Source organism: Astatotilapia calliptera, chromosome 13, assembly GCF_900246225.1.
Source record: "Astatotilapia calliptera chromosome 13, fAstCal1.2, whole genome shotgun sequence".
Taxonomy (NCBI): Eukaryota; Metazoa; Chordata; class Actinopteri; order Cichliformes; family Cichlidae; genus Astatotilapia; species Astatotilapia calliptera.
The window spans coordinates 14,644,329-14,662,688 of record NC_039314.1 but is presented as its reverse complement, the minus strand read 5'-3'; the positions used below and the strand labels follow the sequence as shown (position 1 = coordinate 14,662,688).

General features: G+C 39.0%; 1 protein-coding gene across 8 annotated transcripts; it reads right to left on the bottom strand.

Moving 5' to 3' along the window:
* Positions 1-85: 85 nt before the first annotated feature.
* Positions 86-16,636, bottom strand: slf2 (SMC5/6 complex localization factor 2). Of its 8 annotated transcripts, XM_026190155.1 has the most exons (22): positions 16,443-16,635; positions 15,728-15,762; positions 14,913-15,245; positions 14,716-14,801; positions 14,346-14,594; positions 12,549-12,594; positions 8,576-9,999; positions 8,371-8,453; positions 8,176-8,289; positions 7,905-8,072; positions 4,691-4,796; positions 4,523-4,610; positions 4,296-4,437; positions 4,075-4,162; positions 3,804-3,980; positions 3,353-3,447; positions 2,829-2,916; positions 2,510-2,632; positions 2,303-2,380; positions 2,119-2,205; positions 1,130-1,198; positions 86-1,015 (listed from the first exon to the last, which is right to left on the bottom strand). In XM_026190155.1, exons 3-22 carry the CDS (start codon positions 15,181-15,183, stop codon positions 446-448), a joined length of 4,152 nt encoding a protein of 1,383 aa, XP_026045940.1. In that variant the 5' UTR covers positions 15,184-15,245; positions 15,728-15,762; positions 16,443-16,635; the 3' UTR covers positions 86-445. The 8 variants fall into 8 exon arrangements, with proteins under 8 accessions (XP_026045940.1, XP_026045939.1, XP_026045937.1 ...); XM_026190154.1 differs by having other exon boundaries at positions 8,576-9,996; positions 14,716-15,245; positions 16,443-16,636; XM_026190152.1 differs by having other exon boundaries at positions 14,716-15,245.
* Positions 16,637-18,360: the final 1,724 nt, after the last annotated feature.

Here is an 18,360-nt window from a genome sequence, read left to right as displayed (position 1 = left end):
ATTAGAAAGATTATCACTAACACAACAGTACTGTAAACACTGGTGGGTGGACATTTTGTCTGGCGCTGCTTATGGAGACAAGAAATTAATTTAACTTAAAGTTTATTTTCCATATTTGGCCACTTAACAATAAAACAACAATGTGCACACATGCAGCAGTCAAAAAAACAACAAAACGATGAATTTTTTAATATACCAATGCTCCATCTTTCCACAAACTTTCATAAAAATATATCAGCCTGGAAGCTTGTGCCTAAATGTGCCAACAGACAAAAAAAGCGACAAAAACATAACCTCACTGACTGAGGTAAATACACAGTTTGCCTTAAAATCACTGTGAAAGTCTCAAACCTTTTGGAATTAGGAAAAGAGGTCTGGTAAATAGTGCAAATTCAGCATAACATAAGGCAATGGCTGTTAAAGCCTTGAAAACTGATCATCTCTATCAGAATAAACCAGCTGTTGGTGCCGGGTGTGTTCCTTTTCTTTCTTCAATCTCAGTGTCCTCATCAACATGCCCTATGTTGGGAGCAGCCACTTGCTCATCCACTCCCTCAGACTCCAAGGGTGCTTGAGGATCCGTCTCAGGCACTACTTGGTTTAAATTCCCAGGTACCGTTTCTTTTTCCTCTTCTGTTTTGCTTATGTCACTTGGGATACCATCTTCCTCCATTAGCACCTCATCAATATTCATGTCTTCCTCTGTCTCTGCAGTGTTCATATCTTCTTGTTCACCAAATGTCATGCCTTCTTCTGCTGCAATAACATTTGTGTCTTTTTCTGTCTCACCAAGTTTCGTGTCTTCTTCTGGCTCCACCCTGGCATCTTTTTTTCCCTCAGCAACCATGACAGCTTCATTCTGTTCAGTTAAAGTTGTTTCTCCATCTTCCTCTTCATCCCCCTCTACTTCTTCTTCCACCACAGTCTCCTCTTCTGCAGTGTCATCTTCATCCTCCTGCTCCTCCTGGCTGTACCCCAAAGTATCCCCAGGCTGCCAATAATCATACAGTTTATCCTAGAGAAGGGAAAAGACCAGCATAGCCAATAAGATTATAAAATTATCTTTTAAGACACAAAGTAAACACATCCTGTAAAGAAATTATTTAAATAATGTGTGTGAATACTGTACATCGAGAGGCCTTGTCCTCTGAAGGAGCATCTGCCACTTGGTGTAGATCCTCGCCACCAGATCCTTCACCTGGAGAAAGAAGAGGAAGGCAAGAGTTCTCATACAGGTTTATGTAGCACACTAAAAATGTCATTTATCAGAACCTCTGAAAAGAAACTTGCAATGATTTGTTGATATTTCTGATGATTCATATGAATATATTTAATATAAATATAAAGTAGTACAGATGTCTCTGGCATAGAGTTTCAGCAAGTTAAACGGGTTCCTAATCTGGAAATATATTACAACTGTCTATTAGGTCTAGCCTCATCTATACTGTTTGCTAATCTGTGAAATGCTATTAAGCAGTTTTGATATCTTGACTAACAGATCTGTGTACAGTGTTATCTATGAACTGAACTTGAAACATTTAATTTTGGAGAAAAGGCTGCCATTAGGAGGAAAGAGAAAACTCCTAACGCATTAACTGTGGGGTAAGTTTTTCAAATTAGGAACTTAAATACATGGGGGGAAAAGCACCAGATTTACTTGTGATCTCAGGTCAATCTAAAACAAGTTGAATCTGATGACAAAGATGCAAAAATGCTGGCAACCACCAGTGCTTCCCTTCTATGTCCTAGTAGACACACCTATTGTATCAATTTCTAAATCCGATGTCACCTTGTTCTCTGGTATCAATTTGAAGCTTCTATGTTGCCCCGTTTTTGAGTTATCGCATTTAAAAAGTTAAGTGTCTACCCACCTGCTCATAATGTCGATTAAAAAAGCCTTTTACAGCTGAGAGGTAATAACTGATATTCTGTCTGCTTAGTGTTACTGCTAACAAGCTACTGGCGAATGACTAGTCAAGTCATTAACATTCAAAATAGTTTTGAGCAGCATAGGCCTGGACCAGCGGCTCCCATATTTGGTTAAAAGTATTGTAGATTTTATTTTGTGAATTGCAGAAAAACACACACACAAACACACACTTGTTAAATCATGCTTACCTTGCTGCGATAAAGACATTTTTCACTCTCCCTGATGTCACATTTAACATGCGTTTCCAGCTCAGTTGACAAAAACAGCAGCTGCTTCTGAGGGACAGAAAAAAAAAGGAAAGGGTTTAAACATTCAATCAAAATCAGGCCAATAACATCTAAAAATCAGATAAGACTGGAAAAAAGAATTTACCTTTTGGTGAGCGGGAAAAAACTGAAAGTTGGATGCTTCATTTGCTAATGTCAGAAGGCTATAGCACAGGTAGTAGGACTGGAAGAAATGATAAAAGGATCTTGGGTCAGAAAAATCATTTTCAAAATGATGTCCAGGTGTTATTATGGATGTAAAACAAGTCAAGGTTGGAACATTTTGCAATTCAGACTGTAACAAAATGATCACCTGCTGGTCTAGTGTGCCCAGGTCTTCTTCTTTATCTTTCTGGTTCATTCCAGAAGAGCTCGTCATGTGTCGGAAAAGGGAGGAAGGTTGCATGCGAGGAAGGTATGGCCTCAGTTCAGAGAGCTAAATACCAAACAAAAACCAAACTCTATTAATTAAATTGATTTACATATTTATTGTGCATATAGGCTTCAAATTCCCCACGACCCTGAGGATGAGTGGATTAATGTACCGGTACATAATTTAAAATTACATGTGAGAAGTGTTTCAAGCGCTGGGTTTAAAGGAAACTGCCAAGGTTACAAGTTAACCCAATTACCTGAAATTCTCTTTCCACAGGTTTGTATTTGCAATTTCCATCCAACAACTTAGAAATCATGCACAGGCTTAGATGTCGGCGCAACTCTCTGTCCAAATAAAACAAACATAAAAAGAACATTTTTCTTTTTAATGGTATGGTATTGTGAAAAAAAAAAAATCAAAAAAATTAATAAATCACAAAATGCTGAAAGTATTTGTTTTCATACTGGCTTTATTTCACTTTTACATGTCTTCATGCTATTCTGTAGCTCAGAGCATAGTAGGTTATAGTGCTGTATTATGGGATGGTAAATCTTGTGAATATCACAAGCAAAACAAGACATGCTGATACATGAAGTATCTAAGCCCTTTCATTTTCACTTCCATCAACTGCTGGCTGACAAATTTCTTAGATTCAGCTGTGTATATAAATGCATAAATAAATCAGAATCAGATAAACACAATAATCAGAAAATCAGTATATCTAGAAATTAAGTATATATGAGTAGATAGTGAAAAAAGAAGAAGGATAAAAAGACTCACTTTCCACGAATGTTGTCAGGCAGGAGATGAACTAATAGGCACATGTTGTGGTGATCATCTGTCAAATCAGTGAGAGCCAGGCAGATTTTTGGCAGCTAAAGACATAAAGCAAGTAAATAAAGTTTTTAAAGCCATACAAGCCAAGAAGCTGAGATTAATAATCTGGAGCTTGGTCGTTTAGTACTTTGTATTTAATGCAAGAATTATGAAACAAATCCTAAAATCTGTTGTTAGTCAATGTAAAGAGTATAAAATGAGAAAACTGAGCTAATTGTTAGAACGTGTTAATATTCTAAAGCAGATTAATTACATGTCTTCATAAGGAACAACCATACTATACACCACTTAGGGGATGATTAAACACAACAGCTACAAGAAAACTGTTTGCTTTAATGTGCCAAACTGAAATGTGAGGAAATAAAGTGACAGACAATGACATTTATGCACTGACCAGAGCGTCCCAATCCCTGATGTTGTTGACAATTTTACACAGCAGAGGCTCCAGTGCCACACTCGACTCGAGGATGAGACGCGTTTCCAGGCCGATGTGACTCATTACAGTAAGGATCAACAGCAGCTCATTGTCGCTGTATGCACGTGGGCACAGACCCATGCAGTAAGACAGGTACTATAAACAAGATTAAAAAACAAAACAATGAGTGGTGGAGTTGTACTCAATCTGCTAAGCTCTCAAACGTCATCAGCCATTTATTGTCTACTACCTTTAAAACAGTACTGCAGTTGTGTTCAGGGAAAGTGGTCTCTTCCTTGTTGTGGGTAGGACTATCACTTTTGATGTAGACGTCCTCCCTGCAGAAACACAGAAAAATTCAACTCCTTTAAATTAAAAAGTGACCAAATAAACAACTTTCAGCTCACGTGTTATAGTTTTATATAGAAGGTAACAAAAGGAATGAGCGAGTCATATGGTGATGACACTCACAGCAGATCTCCTTCTGTGAATGGAGGTTGCAGATTCTCATAAGGGAAGAGTTTAACAAACGGCACTCCCATGTTCATCAGGACCAGCGTCACGTCAGATAAACTGGGAACCCACACTTTAAACTGCTGGTTTCCATATTTCACTGTGGAAGTATTCACACCAAGAACTTCAACACTATGTACATTTTAAAGACAAACTACCAAAAGCTTAGGAAGGACAGCACTGACCTATTTGATAAGCAGCAGTCAATGCAATATCACAGAGGGCCTGTAGCAACTTCTCAGATATCATCCTCTCACTATGGACTGACATCATCTGATGAGATCGACAAAGAATTACTGCCCAAGCTTAAACATTTGTACAACAAACACAGTGCGGGTGTGTGTCAGACCTACCTTGAAAAGGAAACGGGTAACCTGAGCTGGACAGGGTGAGCTAGAGTCATAAGCTTCCTGAAACAATCCGATATTCACATGCAATCGCAGCTGAGCTGGGCTGGACCTGATGTAAAGCAGGAGAGTGTAAGTGGAGAGAAAGATCAAAGTTATTCATTATTTAGGAAAACTAAGAGTTGAAAATGAGTGTGCAAACTTAAATACATCCCTGAGTGCAGTGTGTTGGATAGGACTAACTGTGCTAATTTACCTTTTTACTAAGTGCCTTCAGGTCAAACTGTAGTTTCTCCTGACAAGACCTAACTTGTTGTTCATTACCCTGAGAGTAAAATGTCCTCAGTGAAGTTTATCAGAAGGCTCCATATTAGATTATGAAAAAGGTACGTTGAGGCCTTAGGATATGTACAAAAAAAGCCTTTCGTTCAAAGGTTGTCACGCCACTCTGAAGTACAGTGCACACTATTGACAAATCTAATAAACATCAAGCACAGAGTAAAGCTGCTGTAAAAAATATAATAAGCTAAGACCAATGTTCCAGGTCTTAATTTAAACTTGTGTATTTTTTTAATGCTATTGGTATACAAGACAGATTCCTTTCTGTATGTTATTATCAAAATTTGTTATCAGATTCTTGGTGTTTATGCAGGAAAAGGAAGTATTTGGTTTGGAGTTCCCCCAGACTAATGAGTAATTTATGCAAATAATTTGGTGTTTAAAATTTAAAAAGCCAACACAGAGGGACTCAGAAGAACTTGACACTTCCAAAAATGGCCCTCTACCTGACCTTATTCAAGTTGCTAACTTAGTGCATACTTCAAAAATATCTCCCATGCTTCTGAAGATTCCTCATATCTTTGTTTTTTGGGGGAACAAACAGCATGCACTAGAGTTATCCTACAGTCAAACCGGCTGATAATAAAAGCATCCGTGATGTCCACTGGAGGTCAAAAGCAGTGTTTGAAAAATGTCATTAATATATAAAACTAAAATTAGCACAGAGCCCAGTAATAGTCACACTGAACGAATGCCCATAGCTGCAGTGTTATTGGATGTTTACTTCTTACAGAAAGCTGAACTATCAATAGGGATGCACCAATACAACTTTTTCTGAATTCCATAACCATATCATGGGTTTGGGTATCTGTGATACAGTACTGATTCAATATTCAGTATTAAATTAATAAGCCATATTCCTCACTCTCAGGAAGAGACTGTGAACACATATTAATACTAATAATAATATTATAAATTATCAAAAGTAGCAAGATTAATAAGCGTACCTGAAACCCAAAAAACAACATCATACATAAAGAAAACACACTCTATAAATCTCAGTAAATTACACACGAGCTCACTGCTAACTATATTTTATATAGTTCAACAGACAGACTGTAACACTCCTCCCAACAGTTACACACCGAAGAGTCTCTTGCTCAGCTACAATAAGCACACACAAGCTCTCAAAGGGCCATAAATGATCTTTGAGTGATTCTTAAGGCTACACTTCACTCTCCAGCCAAGAAACAACGAGTCTCATAGAAGCTTCTTATTGATGAGAGCTCTCACTATCTGCTCTGTGTAGCTGTCCTACAATGACCAGTGGTTAGGCTTCCACATGTTCCCTAACCCTCCACATCATACCCTACCATCATCATTCCCACATGCCTACTCCTCCTACCATTATTAACTTCAGTGTTGCTAACTTTGTGCGTTTTTGTTATTGTTTTTTGCAAATAGATCTGGTGACTTTTGGGACCCACTTAACAGTTTATTTTCAAGAGACTGTGAATCCTCTGTTCATGATACACTATGCAGGACTCATAAAACCTCTGTTTAAGTAGAGGTAGATTTACATGGTTGCTGACATAAAATTTCAGTCAGTCAGTCAGAAAATCAACCAGTCTACATGCATTCGACTGGGTCCCTGAGGATGTTCTGTGGGAGGTACTGCAGGAGTATAGGGGTGTCTGACCAGTTGCTACGAGCCATTCAATCCTTAAATAACCATTTCAGGAGCTTGGTCCGTATAGCCGGCAACAAGTCGGACTCATTCTTGGTGGGTTTTGGATCGATTCGGTTTATAATTTTTATGGACAGAATTTCTAGGTGTAATCAAATGGTAGAAGGCTTCCACTTGGGTGGTCTCAAAACCCTGTCTCTGCTTTTCATGACACGGTTCTGTTGGCTTCATCAGGTGGTGGCACTGGAGCAGTATGTAGCCAAGTGTGATGCGGTGGGAATGCAAGTCAGCACAATCAGGCCAATGTCCTCACCCCAAAAAGGGTGGAGTGCTCCCTCCGGGACAGGGACGAGTTACTGCCCCAAGTGGAGGAGTTTAAGTATCTAGTTGGATTATTATAGTTGGATGAGCAGGCGACCATATACCACATGGCTGAGAGCGGCCGGCCCGGGTTCGAGTCCGACCCGTGGCCCTTTGCCGCATGTCTCCCCCTCTCTCTTTCCCTCCGATTTCCTGTCAGCCTTCACTGCATCTATCCAATAAAGAAAAATAAAGTATCTTGGGGTCTTTTTCACGAGTGAGGGGAGTAGGCGATCAACAGACTGGTGCTGCAGCTTTGGATAGTGATGGAAAGAATGAGATCACGGATACAAGCAGCAGAAATGAGCTTTCTCTGAAGGGTGGCTAACCTCTCCCTTAGAGATAAGGTGAGGTGGTCAGCCATCTGAGAGGACCTCAGAATACAGCTGCTTCTCCTCCACATCGAAAGGAGCCAGTTAAGGCAGTTTGGGCATCTGACAAGGACACCTCCTGGGTGAGGTGTTCCAGGCATGTCCAACCAGGAGGAGGCCACGGGGCAGACCCAGGACATGCTGAAGGGCTTATATCTCTTGGCTGGCTTGAGAATACCTCTGTGTTACCCTGGAAAAGCTGAAGGAGGTGGCCAGGGAGAGGGAAGTCTGGGCTTCTCTGCTAAGTTTCTAGCTGAATTGGAAGACCAGTTTACCCTTTAAAGCTGAGGCAACAAAAATGCCCCCAGAGGTTAATTCAATGTAATTTGTCCAATTAGTATTCAAGACAACTTTAAAGAAATTATAGATGAACAATTGTTGCTAATGCAGTATTTGGGCAAAGGTTTAAAATCATCAAAAAATCATGCACTCCAAACAATAATTACTTACATATATCTAATTTTTAGTACAAAAGTACAACAAATGTTGCCCTTTCATTTTTACACACAGAAATTCAGCTCACCACAGAAGAGTTTTTTGTGCTGTTCCCTGTGGATTGACCAGGCACTGCCTGAGCTGTAATGTATCCTGGTCAAAGATCTGACCAAACTTCTCCAGGTTGAACACTTCTTCTCCTGGAGGGACTTCTTTGATTGCAGCAGACATCAATGAATACCGCTGCAAGAATTCCCTGGTAAACAAATTCGAGCAGTTCACAATTTAGCTAACTACAGTGAAAACACAGTTCCCCAGAGACAAAATATAAAGTGGCAGCATGTCTTTGTGTGCCTTACTGTTGTTCGGAAGAAATGCCCTCCTCTCGGTTCTCCTCTGCTTCTTCATATTCAGCTATCTTCAACAGGTCCTCTTCACATGCAGTTAGCAGTTGTCTCTCAATCTCTTTTGATCTAGTGAATAATGCAGAGAGTTTCGTGAAGATGCTGTAGCTCTTGAAATGAAACGGCAGTGAAACTTTATGAACAACTCACTTTTTATTGTTATTTATTTCCTTCAGTATTTGGTCAAGATTGTTCTTGTAATTGCCTGACTTTGTTGTGGATTGAAATGGTTGCTGTGGAAAACAACATGTGATAGTTAACATCCAAATAAAGTTTTACTGTCCTTTAGCTCAGCAAGCTTATTTTTATACAGTAACAACTTTGCGTACAACAAAGACCAAGACATTTTACTTACATTTTTTGACTGAGAGCTCAGACGTCTAGGTGGACTAGGATCTGAGAATGTTCCCTTCTCAGGTGTATCTGGAGGTTTAGTAGCACGCTCCATCATCTCTTCCAAGGAAAGTAGCTGCTCATCATCACTGCTATGGGAGCTTTGGGTTAGATCCACATCTACTGCAAAACTCAGCCCCAAGTCCAGCTCCACATCTATGGGATCCTCTTCATTTATCTGCTTGTTATCACCTTTACTTTCCTGCCCCTTCAGTGGTAGAGACTGACAATAACTGGAGGTAGAAGTCTGTTCAGCAGCAGCACTGTCAGTCTCTACAGCACCTGTACTCACTTTTTTGCAGAGGAGAGATGGATTTTGGTCACCCTTAAGCTGCCTGTGTGAAGAAGGGATGGGGCTGTTTTTGGTGTCCTTATCTCGAGGAGGTGGTATTAAGTTTTCCAGTTTTACCCGTGTTAACGTTACAGTTGGAAAACTGCCTAGTGGATTAGGTAAAGTGGACGATGCTTCAAGAAGAGGACCGGTTATTTTGCAGTTTTGATGTTTCTCACAAGAGGACTCAGTAATTGAGTTGCTGGAGCTTCCTGCGATGCTGGATGAACCTTTCTCTGTTGTTTTGCTTGTTTCCCCATCTATCTTGGGTTTTACAGTCTTATTTGAGGAGCTAACAATGTAAGTCACAGGATCAGGAGTGAAAAGATCATTGGCGTCATAAGAAGCTACAGGTCTTCGTGAACGAGAAGCTTTATTCCGCTCTCCTGTCCGACCAGTCAAAGAGCTCGAATTTGGTTTCGAGGTTGATTTGTGAGGGCTACTGCTGAGTTTTCTGTTTTCTCCTCTGGGATTACTTCTTTTCGGGGTCTTGACAGAGCTACTACTGGAAGAAAAACCAGAGTGGTGACTGCCTAACTCAGCAGGTGAAGAGCTAGTAGTGTCCTTCTGAGGAACATCAGAGTTGAACAAAGTGCTTGATTTATCCCTTTTATTTTTTTGCTCGCTTGTCTTTTTCACACTTCCCTCATTTGGCTTTACATGTGATCTCATTTCCTTTAACTGTGGTACATGACTCTGAGAATAATTTATAAATGATTCCTTTGCACCTGTTGATGTTATTTTCTCTGTACATTCTTTATGCAATGATGACTTGCAGCATGACTGAGAAGATCCAACAGTAGATGACAGCTCTGAGCATGCTGACTGTCCACGTGCCTGTTCTGTAAGTAGATAGCCATCTGTGGTTTTGTGTTGGTTTGCTGACTCTGAAGAATGCATCACTGACGGCTGAGGCGCAAGTGCAGTGGGAACAGTGGGTTTTGTTGTCTCCGTTTTGTTTGAGTTTGCCCCTTGAGTACATGGTTTCTTGGCATTCTCTGAACCATATTCATACTCGCTGCGCCTCTTGTGTGATGAGAAGTTCAAGTCCACTGCTGGAGAAAGGAAAAAAAAAAAAGATGATATTTTCTTTTGAACAATATTGAGGGTTCATTAATGTCTACAAAATGACCAGAATTTGATAGTTTTAACTTTGTCTTAAAAAGGGTTTTACTATCCACATCAGATAAATGTACCTCAATCTGTTCACAAAAGAATGATAGTCTGCAACTGCAGAAATTTACTGGCAGCTATTCGGATAATAAACTCATCATTTCTTTTAAAGGATAAGGTTATACATTTTATGATTCCAGGGTTTCAAATGTACTATTTTTTTTTAGAGTCACAAATAGCAATCAGACAAAACCACATATGCAATGGACACCCCCCCACCCAGGTATTATATTTTACAGCTCAGATGAAAAAGTCTTTTTTTTTTTTTTAAACATTTAAATCAACCAACAAATCAATCATGAAAATATCTACTGCAGCTCTATATGTCACATGAAAATAAAGAAGAGTAGGTGATATTTTTTGTTTTAAGCATGAAGAAATTCCTAAAGGGACATCTGAAGCACAAATTATAGTGACAACAGATCAGGATTAGGGGATTTTTTAAAAGCCATACTTCTTAAACTTTGAATTCAGGTTTTCAATCCCTGCCACAGGTGTAAAAACTTAAGCACCAAGCCATGCAGTCTACCTTGACAAACATTTGCGAAGGAATGAGTCAACCTAAAGACCTCACTGAATTCAAGCATCTGTTGTAATGGGATGCCACCACTGCAACAAGTCAGGTGGGGATATTTCTTCCCTCCTAGATATTGTATGATCAACTGTAAGTAGGACTATTGCAAAGTGTAGGCGTTTACAAACCAGAGCAACTCAACCACAAAGTGACAGACCACATAAAGTTAGAGAGTGGGTGCTGAGGCACATAGTGCATTAAAGTTGCCAACTCTCAGTAACTTCACAGTTTTAAAAACCTCATCTGACATGAACATCAGGATAAGTACTGTGTGTTTGGAGTGTGATAGTATGGCATAGGTTTTAATGACATGAAAGCATTATGTCATCAAGCAAACTGCCAATAATCAGAGTGATGTAAAGCATGCACCACTGGACCGTGAAACAGTGGAAATATGTTCTTTGGAATAACAAATAACATTTCTCTATCTGGCCGTTGACCAGTTGACCCATTAGACAAGTTTGGATTTGGTGAATGCCAGGTGAAAATTACCTGCCTAACTGCTTTATGCCAAGTGTACATTTTAGAGGACGGGGATAATACTTTATGGGTTGTACAAATGATAATAATAATAACGTTGTTGCAGCATGCCAACCATACAGTCAGCCTAGTACAATTTGTTTTCATCACTTGGGACAGTGGTTCAGAAACTTTTTTTGCTAGGCTCCCCTTTGTTTTACAAGAAAAATGTTCGGACCCCCCGCACAAACACATCCTCCAACCACACACACCCATATTTTGCTCCATTGTGGTTTATTTCACACCTCAAACATTTAGTAAACAATTAAGCAAATGCAAGCAATCTGCAAAAAATTACAGGTAGTAATAAAATAAACTACTAACTCTTTTATTCTACGTTCACACCTACACGGGTATTTTTGAAAACGCACCCGTTTCGTCCACACGTAAACGGTGTTTCGAATCACTGAAAACTGAGATTTTTTTAAAACTCCTTTTTTGTATTTACGTGTGGACGAGGAATACAGAGTTCGTCATGCAACGTCAAAGGTATGTGCCTTTTTTCACGTCACGCTGTGCGCCACGTTGTTTACATGAGATGAATTGCAGAATGACAGATAGAGACAAAATACTGTTAATCTGACTATCTGCAGTTTTTAAACGCTTACATACACACACGCAGTTACTGTCCCTCCATTTACAAAGGCAGAGGCGTCGCGATGTAATTATTTTACGTGTAGTTGTTTTTTTTCTGTGTAATAATGTTCAACATTGCTATCAATACATTTTTCAAAAAATGCCTCTGTGCAAAATTAGTTCAAAAACATAAACAACTGTGAGATACTGTTTGTCCGAGATTTGAACCCAGGGAACAAATCGTGGCAGGATCAGCCTGATATTATTTGTATCCCACTGTAACTTTACTGTATAAAGAGCTAACATCTCCAAAATGTCAGGAGTAGTTAGTTATTATCAGAAGTGTTTGTGAACCAAAAATCAAGAATGTGGGATACTGTTTGTCCGTAATTTGAACAGCCCAGCGCGTGCTCCCCACAATTGGAAAACCAATTCTGCAGGGGAGACCTACCTCGGCACTTGTGCAGGTGAAACCAAAGGGAAGATATGCTTCACCATATTTTCTAGTCTTTGGCTTAGAATGAAGTTGGTTTGGAAACATATTCAGCTATGCTTCATCTTCTGTTTTGCGTTTGTGTGGGCGCCCTGTGCTAGCAGTGTCCAAGCATTTTGCTTTGTTTTTTTCCCCCCTTTTCATACCCCCCCACATTACCTGCAGGTCAGTGATATTTTCAGTGTATTGAAGCTACAGGACTTAACAAGCAATACTGCCAAACATAACCTATCTGAAAGTTTAGAATTTACTTTAAATTACAATATTACCTGAAATTAACTTTTCACTTGAAGGTGTTTGCTCCTGTTGCTGGCTCTGCAAAAAAAAGACAAAAAAAGTTAGTGACCTACTTAAGTGATATTTGAACAGCAATAACATTGTGGCTATGCAATTTATCTTATAAAAAACAAAACAAGTGACAACCAGTTCAGAAATTATTTCTTTAAATAAACAGACTTAATAAATAGCTAGTAAATGCACTTTAACTTATTTAAAGCTGTTTTCTGCATGCCCTCTGGTGCTAAACTTTTCTAGACAATACCCAATTAACTTGTATGAGAAAGAAACAAATAATCAAACCAGCTGAATCAGGAAAAAAAACAACTGTCTTTAACCTGCCAGCTCCATTTTATAAAGTCAATTATAAAATTATAATAATAGCCAGTTTGTCTTATGGAAACTGAGTGCTCAGTTTTCTTTCCATGCTCTGCCACCCCTCGCCTAAACCAAATGTAATATTTATATACGTAATATAAATATATAATATTTACAGTAATAAGAACCAAAGAGATGCAGACAATCTCCTGTTGTGTGCTACATGTGAGATTGGGTTACACCAGCCCATATCAAAAAAATCTAATCTCTTGACAATGTCCACAGTTCATGTGTGAAAACAGCTAAATACCTTCCAACTATTGCCAGTTTCATAAATTTTAATCATAGTTAGTCTCAGTATTGATTTTGTTCACAAATATTTTAATATCTGATTCAGGTTTTAAAAAAATAGATATTATGGTGGTGTGTGATGGCATCAGCCACACAGGGGTAAATTAGTCCATTTTTCACTTTATTAGTTTGCTTTGCAGTTTTCTTCATTAATCATTTGGTTAAACCTAACACTGGTATTATGAGGCGCACACATAGTAACATTGTGTGGTTTTTCTAAAATGTGTTGTTATATTAATTATGTTTCTCTTTCTTTGAGTTACCTGGGTTTGGGCGGTGGCTGTTTCCTGTCTGGGCAAAAGGCGTGGCTGAGGACTCTGGGGACAAAATGCCTGCTCAGCAGGACCAACCATGGGCTTACCAGGAGCAGGGGTGTTTTAGGCTTAGTTAGGTTATTCTGTGCTTAGTTAATATTAGTGTGTGTTTTTGTTTTCCCCCCTATTGTGTTCAAATGGTTTGGCCAAATCATTATAAAAGCTACCCTCATGTGTCTTTGTAATTAGGTCAGTTTGTGAGTTAAGTTGTGTCTCACTTTGTTGTTTAAGTTTTGGAAATTACTTTTTGTAGAGTTATATTTAGTTGACCTGTTTTATGGGCCTGCTAAGTATGGTTTTGAATTTTGTTAATTTTGGACTTTTTGAGGGTTAAAATAAAGAAAACCCCTTTTGAAGATATTTTTGCTTGTGTCCTCTTTGCTTTGGCTGCTTGGTCCCTCACAGGTGTTGCAAACTCAAAAGGTGGCAACAAATTCTCCCTGTTTGTAAGTCAACAGGTGCTCTTAAATTGCCTTACTTCTGTGTTAAATAACATACAGTAACATGTTAATAAGACATGTCTTCCTACTGTCTTCCTTAAAAACCATTTTAAATTTAGAAATTGCTAAATAGTAAGATGAAAAAAGGGCAATTAAGTCTGTTTATAATGCTAAATCATTGATTTAAAAAAAAAAAAAAAATCATGTTGCCGAGGCTGGCTATGTCATCTTCTATCCTCAATCCAACCAAGTAATGAAAAGCTCTTAGCCTGACCAGCCTGGCATAAGACTGGAAAGGTAGAAAGCATTCATCATGATTTCAAAACTCGAAATAAACTTTGTGTTATTAAATATATAAAAACTTTACCTGGGAAGAGGCTACAGAGATATGCATGATGGGTAAACGACTACTGTCGGATGAGTGGGGTTTTGGATGGAGATGGTAGCCCTGCGAGGGCCAATGGCTGATATTATGATACCAGCCTTTTGAGTATGAAGGGGACTGTGGGTGAACTTCATTGGGTGCTCTGTAGTTGAATGATGGGGTTGTAACACTCACAGATGGTCTGTGCAGCTGGACCGTAGGTATAGAATATTCCACATCACTGGACTGAGCCTAACAAAACGTTAAGAACCACATCAACTCAGCATAACTAATCATATTTATCATAAAAACACTCAACCAGAACAAAATCTGAGTTTCTCCTAAAACCGTATGAAAAAAGATGAAACAATACCTTATCTGATTCTTGTCTTTGTGTTGTTACAGTTTTACTTTCTGAGCTGGATGAAGAAGCCTTGAATTCAGTCGCTTGATCTCGGCCTATGTGGGAAGATGGCGATTGGTTGATAGCCACTGGAAGCAAAAATGTGTCAAAAGATCCTGGCTGATGGCCTCCTGGTATTGGGGGATTTAATGACATCCTAATGGTACCTGGATTGTTTGGCACAAGCCCTGGAGGTTGACCAAAGTGTTCTGGAGGACCCAACCTTTCCTTTGGCATAAAATAAGGTCTTTCCACGGGGGAACCAAGATTAAGTGAATTGCTTGAATTAAATCCTGATGAATGGATTAGTCCTGGGGGATGATGATTTTGCCAGTGTGGACCAATTCTGTCCCTGTAGCACACCTCAGGTGCCTGAATTGGCAACATTCTCCTCGGTGGTGGATTAGAAAGCCGGTTAGGGACCCGAGAAGGCTTCATTGGAGTCTCCTGGTGAAAAGATGTGTTGGATAGGGAGCGCTGCTCAACAACAAGGTCCTTTACTAAGGTAAAAAGGAAATATGATGCATGCATTATGGTCTTTTGAAGAACCTGTTACATTACACCTTACCCATTTACTGTACTTACTAAGGATTATCCATCTGTTTTTTGGGTTTTTTTTTTAATTACAGGTCTGAATTTGTTTTAAGAGAAAAGTAATGACTAGCTTACCCTCTTGTGTTAAGCTTTTACAAGAGTGCCAAAAAGATCTCCCTCTGACAAACTTATTTTTCTCAATTCTGACTCTTTGGTTGGCTCAGTTGTTGATTTAACTGCTCATTGACAGTCCCACAGCATGAAACTGCACAATAAGTGAGACTATATAATAAAACAAACAAACAAAAACTTACATCATAAACATTACAGTCGAGTGCTTTATTGCACAGTAAGTAAAAGCATACACATGAGAGGCAAAGTCTCAAGGAGCAGGTAAAAGTAAAAATTTTTAATGAAAATTAACACTCGACCTGTCACTTCGACTCACCTTTACTTCTCGGTGAGAAGCAAGCTCCAAGTGGGCTGCAAAAAAGACAGAGAAATGGGAACTCAACATGTTTCTATTAACGTTTGAAGTTAGCCCGGTCACCAAGCCGACGACAATGACGCAACTTCAGTTTTTGTTTTATTTTTCTCCCCACACACAAAAAAATGAGAAAAAGAAGACGTCCAACAAAGCACGAGTTAACCTTCCACAGACAAAACGAGGGAGACACTTGCTAGAGAATTTCTGTTTGGCTAATGGCTACCAATCACGGCATGCTATTTGAGGTGACAACATGAGATCAAATAGTTTCACGCTTTGACATGTCGTGATGTTGTTTTGACATAAAAATGTCTTATCGCCTGAAATTAACATAACCTAGCAGTGTCGCTTGAGAACCTCAGTCCCAAACAGACGTCAACAAACTGGCTAGCCGTTAAATATCATTACCTGTCAATATGCTAGGAGCTAGAGAAAAAGAAAGCTAAATATGACAGCGTTATTCATTAGCATCAGTTCCTTGCGTCGTGTTGGACTCGCTTTAAGAAGAAACAAAGCCATCTATGAACGTTTTATTTTAGAACCTACATAAACGTCTTTCTGTAGCTAGCTAGCGAATAATAAAATGCATAATAAATACTAGCATGTCGTTTGAGGAAGTAATGTTTAGCTAGCTGGCTAACGCGCGTGCAAATGACCAGTTAGCAGTTATTCATACCGAGTGTCTCCTTAGTTTTCTGTTGCTTTCCTCATTTTGAGGACTGGGAAGTCTGTTTGCAACTACATACGGCGGCAATAACACGTTACTGGTGATTCCTGGTGCCACAAACATCCTCTCCCGCTTGCAACCGCTTAGACGACACGAACTGCATCATGGAACTTGGAGTTCAAAAGTATTTCACTTTAAAGGAATTCTTTCTGTAGATGTTCAAACTATTTCCCCAAGTCTTTTTCCAGTGCTTCCGAAATAAGATAAGATAAGATAAGATAAGATAGAACTTTATTAATCCCTCGGGTGGGTTCCTCTGGGAAATTCGACTTCCAAAAAAAAAGCACAGCAACGACCGAAGTTACAGTTACAGAATTGTTATATATATATATATATATATATATATATATATATATATATATATATATATATATATATATAAAACTAGCTTACCCTCTTGTGTTAAGCCAAGAGTGCCAAAAAGATCTCCCTCTGACAAACTTATTTTTCTCATTGTGTCTGATATATATATATATATATATATATATATATATATATATATATATATATATATATATATATATATATATATATATACATATATATATACATACATATATATACATACATATATATATATATATATATATATATATATATATATATATATATATATATATATATACATACATACATATATACATATATATATATATATATATATATATATATATACACATATATATATATATATATATATATATATATATATATATATACATACATATACATACAGTGGGGCAAAAAAGTATTTAGTCAGCCACCGATTGTGCAAGTTCCCCCACTTAAAATGATGACAGAGGTCAGTAATTTGCACCAGAGGTACACTTCAACTGTGAGAGACAGAATGTGAAAAAAAATCCATGAATTCACATGATAGGATTTGTAAAGAATTTATTCGTAAATTAGGGTGGAAAATAAGTATTTGGTCACCTCAAACAAGGAAAATCTCTGGCTCTCACAGATCTGTAACGTCTTCTGTAAGAAGGTTTTCTGTCCCCCACTCGTTACCTGTATGAATGGCACCTGTTTGAACTCATCATCTGTATAAAAAACACCTGTCCACAGCCTCAAACAGTCAGACTCCAAACTCCGCCATGGCCAAGACCAAAGAGCTTTCGAAGGACACCAGGAAAAGTATTGTAGACCTGCACCAGACTGGGAAGAGTGAATCTACAATAGGCAAGCAGCTTGGTGTGAAAAAATCAACTGTGGGAGCAATCATCAGAAAATGGAAGACATACAAGACCACTGATAATCTCCCTCGATCTGGGGCTCCACGCAAGATCTCATCCCGTGGGGTCAAAATGATCATGAGAACGGTGAGCAAAGATCCCAGAACCACACGGGGGGACCTGGTGAATGACCTGCAGAGAGCTGGGACCAAAGTAACAAAGGTCACCATCAGTAACACACTACAACGGCAGGGAATCAAATCCCGCAGTGCCAGACGTGTTCTGCTGCTGAAGCCAGTGCATGTCCAGGCCCGTCTGAAGTTTGCCAGAGAGCACATGGATGATACAGCAGAGGATTGGGAGAATGTCATGTGGTCAGATGAAACCAAAGTAGAACTTTTTGGTATAAACTCAACTCGTCGTGTTTGGAGGAAGACGAATACTGAGTTGCATCCCAAGAACACCACACCTACTGTGAAGCATGGGGGTGGAAACATCATGCTATGGGGCTGTTTTTCTGCCAAGGGGACAGGACGACTGATCCGTGTTAAGGACAGAATGAATGGGGCCATGTATCGTGAGATTTTGAGCCAAAACCTCCTTCCATCAGTGAGAACTTTGAAGATGAAACGAGGCTGGGTCTTCCAACATGACAATGATCCAAAACACAGCGCCCGGGCAACAAAGGAGTG